The sequence below is a fragment of the Leucopleurus acutus genome (assembly GCF_964270905.1).
Source record: "Leucopleurus acutus genome assembly, chromosome: 16".
NCBI classification, from domain to species: domain Eukaryota; kingdom Metazoa; phylum Chordata; class Mammalia; order Artiodactyla; family Delphinidae; genus Leucopleurus; species Leucopleurus acutus.
The window spans coordinates 15435057-15444305 of NC_139158.1; the positions used below are offsets into that span (position 1 = coordinate 15435057).

Genomic DNA, 9249 nt, shown 5'->3' on the forward strand with positions numbered 1-9249 from the left:
AGACGCGCACAGGGCTCTGGGTGGGGACTTAGGCTCCCTACTTCCTCCTTCTAGCCCCAGATCCACTCAGATTCCCAGAGATGGGCTCCAGCCAGGGAGGGTGGGGCTGTCCCTGGGACCATCAGGAGTCACGGGCTGCCTAGGCAGACAGAGCTGTGGCAGGGAGCAGATCTTCACCCATCTCTGTGCCTCCAGCTGACTCAAATGTACCATGTCCCAGCACCTGCTTCTCCCACTTGCCATCCTTGGTAACCTCAGGGGACAGGGCATGGTTGTAAGGGGCCTGGCTTCTAACATCTGGGGAGCTGGAAAGTAGGACTCCAGGGGTCTGCCTCGGGAGTGGGGTGTCAGAGGAGGCAGGGGAGGAGGACATCAGCGAAGGTGGGAGTGAGGTGTCGGGAGGGGAAGGAATAGCATATGAGAGGAGGAGGAAAGGAGGCCTGGGTGCCATGGGGGGATGGAGTACCTGTAAAGTTTGCGGGGAGGGGGTCAGGGAGGGCGTGTTGTGAGAATAGGTCTCCAGCCTCTTCCTGCCTCTATCTTTCCAGCCATAAGCCCCATCCCAGGAGCCTTCCAGGACTCAGGTAAGGCAGCTGGACTAGGTGAATATCACCCACAGAGGCAGAAAAGATGGGAGAGGTAGCATGGGTGGTGGCAGGGCGGCTGAGAGGGCAGGGAATTGGGGAAGAGGAAAGTAGGAAGATGGCAGCTGGGCGCTGTCAAGGGCTGAATGTCACCAATATCTTCCTCTTTTTACCCTGTGACTCCCAGCTCTCAGTCCTACCAAAGAAGAACCTGAAGATCTGGGTAAGGAAGGGTGGGGGGCTGGTCCTCAGATCTTAAAGGAGGTTAAAGCTGGCTAAGCAATGAGGGAGGTGGAAATGATCAGAAACTTAGAAGTGCCCAGGTTCTCTTTGTTGCCTGTTCGGGGGCAAACTGAAGTGGATTGGGGGGTGGGGCTTTGCCCTGAGTTACCTGGGCCTCTGGCTTGGGGGACAGGGGCAGGTGATGACCTCCACGGTATCCCATTGCAGACTGCGGTCGCCCTGAGCCCTCTGCCCGAATCATGGGGGGCTCAGACTCGCAGCCGGGCACCTGGCCGTGGCAGGTGAGCCTGCATCAGGGCGGGGGCCACATCTGCGGGGGCTCCCTCATCGCCCCCTCCTGGGTCCTCTCGGCCGCTCACTGTTTCGTGACGTGAGTATTCGCCCACGTCCAGCCCCTTTCTTTCAAAAGCCAAGCCCGCCCCGCAGCTGGGTCCCGCGGACTCAAGGCTAAATTGAAGCCCAGCTACCCCCGCCTCCCCGCCCTCCTGAAGCTAAGTGCTCTGCGGGGTATCCAGGTTCGGAGTGTGGTGAGGCCGCCAGCAGACTCCGCCCACCACTCCACCAAATATCCGGGTCTGAATTCCACCTTTCCAAAGCCCCCCATCAAGCACCTCCAAATCGCAACCGCTCCTCCCCCTTTCAGGAGTCTGTCTCAACCTCGATCGCCCCAGCCCCGAATCTGGATCGGATTCCGCCCCTCCTGGCTTCCCGCTGACCCCCCCTTCTCCCTGGTTCCAAGCCCCCAGCCCCACGAGGCCTGCCCCCTCCATGCGGTCCACCTAACCCCACCCCGGCCTTGGCCTTGGCTTAGGAATGGGACCTTGGAGCCCGCGGCCGAGTGGTCGGTAGTGCTGGGCGTGCACTCCTATGACGGACCCCTGGACGGCGCGCACGTCCGCTCGGTGGCCGCCATCCTGGTACCGGACAACTACAGCGGCGTGGAAAGTGGTGCCGACGTGGCCCTGCTGCGCCTGGCCTCTCCCGCCAGGCTGGGCCCCACCGTGCGGCCCGTCTGCCTGCCCCGCGCCTCGCACCGCTTCGCTCACGGCACCGCCTGCTGGGCCACGGGCTGGGGGGACGTCCAGGAGGCCGGTGAGTGGGGCGGGGGCGGGGGGGGGCGTCTCAGGAGGTGGGTTATTGGCGAGGTGGAGGCTACCAGGTGGGGCCGCAGGGCAGCCCGCACTGGACGCTTGATGGGGCCGTTCCTGAGATGAGGCTGTAGGAAGAAAAACGGAGAGGAGTGGGAGGGGACATTGGTTTGGGATGTGGTGGGCGCAGACACAAAGATGTCCAGCAGGCAGCTGGAGGGGACCAAGCTGAGCCCTGGGGAACAGGGGGCTGCATTCCTGACTCACAGCATTTCTTCTCTGGTTCTGCCCACAGACCCCCTGCCTCTCCCCTGGGTGCTACAAGAAGTGGAGCTAAGGGTGCTGGGAGAAGCTGCCTGTCAGTGTCTCTACAGCCGGCCTGGTCCCTTCAATCTCACTTTCCAGCTATTGCCAGGGATGCTGTGTGCTGGCTACCCAGAGGGCCGCAAGGACACCTGCCAGGTGAGGGGAGGCCCCTGCACCTGCCTGAAGGGCCAGGCAGAGCCCTCACCAATAGGAAGCAGTATGATTAATAGACAAATCCCATCTCGCTCATATTTCTGAACCTCATCTGCAAAAAGAGGGCAAGATGGCCAGTGGATGGGATTGATGTGAAGATTACAAATGGACAGAACTTGGGGCTCAACAAATGGGCACTGTTATCGATGGCAGTGTAGCGCAGTGGTCACATGCCAGACTCTGGAGTGCTATCCTGGTTAGAAGCTCAGTGCCACCACTTATTAGCTGTATAGCCTTGGCCAAGTTATTTGACCTCTCTCTGTGCAGATTTTCTCATCTGGAAGATGGGGATGATAGTGTTACTTGTCTGGAGGTTATGATGATTAAATAAATCATCATATGATTTATTAATCATTATGATAACTAAATAAATTTGTACATGTAAAAAACATTTAGAACAGTGCCTGGTCCTTAGTAAGAGCTAAATAAGTATTAGCTATTATTATTACTATTATTATTATCATTATATTATTATCCCATATCCTAGCCTATAGCACAGCACCTATTACTTAGTAGATACTCAACAAATAGTTATTGTTTAAAATGAATTAATCCTTCACAGAAGGGAATTTTCCAGATAACCTGCTGAAGGCCAAAACATGATATATTTTAACCATTTTCCCCAGAAATGTTCCTCCAATGGCACAGAGCTTTGAGGGCACTCAAGCATGCATGGTGGTGTTGGGGATTCAGGCTAGATGGTTTTCAGGGTCCTTCCCAGTTATGAAGTTCCAGGACCTAGGGACATAATCCCTGCCTTCTTGAACAGGACTGCCAACAATTCAACTTCCTCTAGACCAGTGCTGTCGAATAAAACTTCCTATGATGATGGAAATCTTTTCTATCTGCACTGTCTGATATGATAGTCACTAGCCACACTGGCTATTGCACATTTGAAAGGTGGCTAGTGTGATCAAGGAATTGAATCGTAATTTTATTTAATTTTAATTAATTCAAATAGCCACATGGGGCTAGTGTCTACCATATTGGACAGCACAATTCTAGATGATTCTGCACCTTCTTTGTAACCCTCCGGGGGTCACAGAGGTGCCTAACCTGGAATATAGTGATATCTTAGGGACAATGCCCCGGCATTAAATGGCCCCAGAACCCTTGTTTTACTGTCTGTTCCTTGTAGTTCTTCCTCCTTACTTGCCTTCAAACTGTCCCTTCTTGCTGCTTTTCTAATAGCCTATTTCCAACAGCCTTTTCCTCCTGAATGCTGGCATCTCTGATTTACTTTAACAATTTAACGAGGAATTCTAACAACTTAGAAATCAAAGACAGCGTTTGTTTGAACTATTTATTGAGCAAGAATCACTGGCTCTGAGTGAGACCTGCAGGCCTCTCTGGCCTGGCCTTTAATGCGCTAGCTTGGTGCTCCTGGCTTTGACTACTCATCAGCCTTTCTACTTTACAAGGCTTTCTTCTGTTTAGAGTTGTAGGGGTTACAGAGGACGAGGCACAGCCAACAAATGTTTCTAGGAGAAGGTGGCCGTATGTAGGGCCAACCAGAAGAGGTGTAGAACCTTTGCGAGGTGGTCCGGTATAAGCGGCTGGGTCTCTGGGCTGATCCCGTGACACTAAGTCATCTATCATCAGGGAGACTCTGGGGGGCCCCTGGTCTGCAAGGAAGGTGGCCGATGGTTCCAGGCGGGAATCACCAGCTTTGGCTTTGGCTGTGGACGGAGGAACCGCCCCGGAGTCTTCACTGCTGTGGCTCCCTATGAGGCATGGATAAGGGAACAGGTGTTGGGCTCGGAGCCTGGCCCTGCCTTTCCTACCCAGTCCCCGGAGCTCCAGTCAGGTCTCCCCGAGCCCACGGATGAGAACTGTACCATCGCCCTGCCAGGTGAGGGGGTGCAGGACCCCTGGATGTCAGCTGGATCTGGGAGATTTGAGTTCAGGTGGAAATTGCCTGGGGTTCAGGAAGCCCCCTCACTCAGGCCTCTCGCCCCTCAGAGTGCGGGAAGGCCCCAAGGCCAGGGGCCTGGCCCTGGGAAGCCCAGGTGATGGTCCCAGGATCCAGACCCTGCTATGGGGCACTGGTGTCTGAAAGCTGGGTCTTGGCACCTGCCAGCTGCTTTCCAGGGTGAGTGAAAACCCAGTCTCGGGCAGATTCTTGCCCCTTCCCCCATCAGTCTGAGACACTATCTAACTGGCCCAGCCCTTCCCCTGGGTAGGATAGGGGTAGGGGAGTGGGGTGCCATTGGGAGGTGTATGATCCAGCTCAAAAATCCGGGTCCTAGTCTCTCTGGGGCGAAGAGAGGGGTAATACGAATTCGACCCAGGATTGGGGTGGGGGGGTGTCTGAGTGCACAGGTCTCAGGTCCGGGATGCAGAATCCTGCCTGGAGATACAGAGTCTAAGCCACGGGTGGAGGTTTAGACGTGAGCATGCGGGATCCAGCCCACGTCCCCAGTCTCCCCATCCCGCAGCCGCATCAGCTCAGACCTCCCACCCCGCGACCTGGACCACTGGCGCGTGATGCTGCCCTCGCGCCCGCGCGCGGAGCGGGTGGCACGCCTCGTGCAGCACGAGAACGCCTCGTGGGACGACGCCTCGAACCTGGCGCTGCTGCAGCTGCGCGCGCCCGTGAACCTGAGCGTGGCCCCGCGGCCAGTGTGCCTACCCCACCCAGAACACTATTTCCTGCCCGGGAGCCGCTGCCGCCTGGCTCGCTGGGGCCACACGGGTGAGCAGGGACCCGGCTCGGGCCGGGCGGGGCGGAGCCGGGGCCGGACACCACCGCAGCGCAGGCCTCCTCCCTTTCTCTTCCAGAACCAGTGCCCGGAGCTGGTTCGCTGCTTGAGGCGGAGCTGTTGGGCGCCTGGTGGTGTCATTGCCTGTACGGCCGCCAGGGGGAGTCAGTGCCGCCGCCGGGAGAGCCGCCTCTAGCTCTCTGCCCCGCCTACCAGGAGGAGGAGGTGGCGGGCCGCTGCTGGGTGAGCGGCGGCGGGGAGGGGCCCATGGGTCTAAGTAGGAGGGAGGGGCAGACTGGGGGCGGGGCCTGAGAGAGACAGGAACTGGGCTCCGTGATCTGGGGACGGAGGCGGGGTTAAGGCGGGGCCAGAACGCGCTGGGGGCGAAGCTTGGCCCAGAAGGACTTTGGGGAGGGGCCCCGAGACCCGCCGGGCCTTTTCGCTACCTCTAGGTTTAAAGAGAATCCTAAAGTGAGGGCCGACTTATTACACAGATCTGTGTTGGAGCCTGGCTTGGAGGAGGTGGGATTTGTTTATCCGAGTACGCGAGAGTGTGGAGTCTAGGAAAGCCCCAGGACTTTGGCATCCTCTCATCAACTGGCACACACCTAGAGGCTGGTAACACACACACTCTCTCGCTGCAGAACTACTCTCATTGGAGCCTTCTATGCCGGGAAGAGGGGACCTGGTTCCTGGCTGGAATCAGAGACTTACCCAGTGACTGCCTGCGTCCCAGAGCCTTCTATCCGCTGCAGACCCACGGCCCATGGATCAGCCATGTGACTCGGGGAGCCTACCTGGAGGACCAGTTGTCCTGGGACTGGGGCCCTGAGGGGGAGGAGACTGAGACACAAACTTGTCCCCCTCACACAGAGCATGGCGGTGAGGAGGTGCCTTTGGGGCTTAGGGGCTCCTGGGAGTGCTTAGATCCATGGTAGGGGCTTTGGGGGTCAGCTGTTGGGCCCCCACTGAGGGAGTCGCCTCCTCTCTCTAGCCTGTGGACTGCGGCCAGAGCCGGCTCTGACGGGGGGCCTGTGGCCCTGGCTGGCAGAGGTGCATGTAGCTGGAGAGCGAGTCTGCACTGGGATCCTCGTGGCCCCAGGCTGGGTCCTGGCAGCCACTCACTGTATCCTCAGGTGGGTCTCACCCATCTCCCTGGCAAGAGGGAAAAATTGGAAGATGGGCCAAAGGACTCTTTCAGTAGAGGTTTGTTCTCCCTTTAGGGCTTTTATAGCACAGGGTAATTGCTGCGACGTGTTTTGAGACAAAGAGAGATTTGGAAGGAGGAATAATGAATGAAGGAGTTAGTGGAATGACCCTGGAGATCATTCCACCCTTTCCCCTGGACTGGGAAGGACTTTATCAGCAATGAGGGGAACAGGAAATGACACTGGACCTTGTTCCAACAGGCTGGGCTCTACAACAGTGCCTTATATTGAAGTGTACCTGGGCCGGGCTGGGGCCAGCCCCCTCCCACAGAGTCACCAGGTATCCCGGCTGGTCATCAGCATCCGCCTGCCCCGGCACCTGGGACTTAGGCCCCCCCTGGCCCTCCTGGAGCTGAGCTCCCGGGTGGAGCCCTCCCCATCAGCCTTGCCCATCTGCCTTCACCCAGGGGGTACTCCCCTGGGGGCCAGCTGCTGGGTGCTGGGCTGGAAGGACCCCCAGGACCGAGGTGAGAGCCCTGGGTCCTGGGGGTGAGAAGTGGCTGGATACCAGAATCCCTGGGACAACCTTCCTTCCTCTCTCTAGTCCCTGTGGCTGCTGCTGTCTCCATCTTGACACCACGACTCTGTCACTGCCTCTATCAGGGCATTCTGCCCCCTGGAACTCTCTGTGTCCTGTATGCAGAGGGGCAGGAGGACAGGTGTGAGGTACGGAGCCTGGGTATCCTGGTCCAGGCAGGGGAGAGGCAGTGCTGGGCAGCTGGACACCAGGGAGAGGGCAGGGTTGGAATTCTTGGGTGCTGGGTCTCAGATAGGAAGAAGCAGTGCTTCCTGGCTGAACCTTGAGAGAGACCAGGGGCCAAGATGCCTGAGGATGGAGGCAAGCTGTGCTTTGTGGCTGGGCCCTAGAAGGTGCAGGGGACCAGGAGGAAAGGGTAAGAGACCCTTTTGGTCTTGGCTCTGATGCTGCAGGTGACCTCAGCACCTCCGCTCCTGTGCCAGACTGAGGAAGGCTCTTGGGTCCTCGTGGGCATGGCTATTCGAGGCAGCAGGGACCTATTTGCCGCCATCGGACCCGAAGAGACCTGGATCTCCCAGACAGTGGGGGAGGCGCATTTCCTGCCCCCCAGTGGCTTCCCCCACTGGCTCCCAGAAGGCGGCGACCTCTGTCCCCCTGACATGGCCAGGGCCTCAGGTTCCCCTCGAGCTGCTCTCTTCCTGCTGCTACTGACCCTCCTGATCCAGGGCTGAGGGGGCCTGGGTCCCTGGGCCACCTCCCCTTCACCTCCCCCACCCCCTCCAGCCCTCTACTTCCTACCTGGTGGGGCTGGAATGTGGCCCAACCGGCTCTGTTCCCTTACCCAGAACCTCCTGAGTGCCCCACCCACCTAGACTGCAGCGGCTTCAAACAATTGGGCCTCAGTGCCCAGCTATTTTGGGCCCTGGCATGCTTGAGGGCAGGGGGAGCCAGTGGACCACAAAGGTGTAAACAGAGACATGCGTGGCTTTGTGGCGTTGCTGGGGGCAGGCTGAGGGACGGGACGGGGGGTGGGGGGAAGCCCCAGGGAGCGGGCCTCTCCCTCCTGGGCCTCTGTGAGTCAGGCCTTGGGCTCCCAGAAAATGTATCCCTGATAATGTGGCATCTGTCCCTCATTCCTGCCCCAGGGCGGGGGAGGTCGAGTGGCCAGCTGGGTGTGTGTTACCTCCCCAGTGGAATCAGCATCCCCAGCACACACCTGCTGGACACCTCAGCCCTAGCTCTCTTGGACCCTGCTGCCCCTCCCCCCAGAGCAAGAAGGACTGAGGGTGAGGGTCAGAGGAAGGGTCCAGGAGTCTGGGAATCCAGGGTCTGTCTGCCATATCCTGTACGTGCACAGAGCCTCCCCCGTACACATACCCTGATGAATGGTGCCCCAGAGTGTTCACCTCCAGTGTCCCCAGTACACACACTTGACACTTGTACCGTTCAAGGGTCCACGACATCCTGCCCAGTGCCCCCAGGGTTTGGGCCCCATCAAGAGTCCCCTGTATGTACATCTCACTACCTCCGCCCACCCCCACTTACCAGTGCACCTCCCTGCATTCATTCAACCACATTCCCTGCTAATTGCTAAGTCCCGGCACAGCTCGGGCCTTGACAAGCCCATGAAGTGCTCCCAACGTGGTGGGGAACACATGGACTGGGGATCAGGAACAAGTCATAGAGGAGGTTCTAGCAAAGAATAAGGGCAAAAGGGAGACCCATCCGGGGCAGGAGGGGTGCTTGGGGTGGAAACCAGCCGCTGAGGGTGGCAGAGGGGTCACCTCTGGGGCTGGGGTCACCATCCCTGAGTTGAGTAGGCAGAAGGTTGGGGAAGGGAGACCTTACAGGGAAGCTGGAAGTTCTTGGGAGATTGAGAAGATGGGCAGAGGTTCTTAAAGGCCCTGGCTAATCGTTTTGTTTTTTTTTTTCTTTGGCCGCACTGCATGGCATGCAGGATCTTAGTTCCCTGACCAGGGATCGAACCCCTGCCCCCTGCAGTGGAACACACAGTCCTAGCCACTGGACAGCCAGGGAGAGAATATTCTGCATCTATATCTCCACAGGGACATATACCCCTACCTGCTCTCCATAAGGCAGGAGATAGATGGGCCCCAGGCTAAGTAGCTGGAGTTTGTCCCCTCTGGGCAGATACTCCAAGATGAAGAGGAGGAGCAGCTAAGCCCCACCCAGATAAGAGACCATGTATTTCTCATTCTCGAGGTCAAGGAGACCTTCCCGACTCTACGTGCGCAGAAAGGCTCCTCAGAGGTCAAAAAGGAGGGGGTGCCACCCCACAGTAAGTGATGCCAACCTATCCATAGATCTCTTTGCTAGAATCCTTCTTGGCTAAGAGTTGCTCATGCACACGTGGGAGGACCCTGAGGTAAACCAAGTACGGACTCAGAGGCAGAGAAAGCAAGATGA

General features: G+C 58.0%; 1 protein-coding gene across 2 annotated transcripts; it reads left to right on the forward strand.

The window, feature by feature from the left end:
* Window positions 1–211: 211 nt before the first annotated feature.
* Window positions 212–7553, forward strand: PRSS36 (serine protease 36; the record flags this gene model as incomplete). 2 transcript variants are annotated; one of them, XM_082856612.1, is made up of 15 exons in its annotated part: window positions 212–248; window positions 516–584; window positions 772–807; window positions 1035–1197; window positions 1639–1919; window positions 2211–2377; window positions 4037–4286; window positions 4397–4526; window positions 4873–5129; window positions 5216–5379; window positions 5781–6018; window positions 6131–6272; window positions 6546–6811; window positions 6889–7010; window positions 7275–7553. In XM_082856612.1, the coding sequence occupies 15 exons, from the start codon at window positions 212–214 to the stop codon at window positions 7551–7553; spliced, it is 2601 nt and encodes an 866-aa protein (XP_082712738.1). The 2 variants fall into 2 exon arrangements, with proteins under 2 accessions (XP_082712738.1, XP_082712739.1); XM_082856613.1 differs by having other exon boundaries at window positions 549–584.
* Between the last annotated feature and the right edge of the window lie 1696 nt (window positions 7554–9249).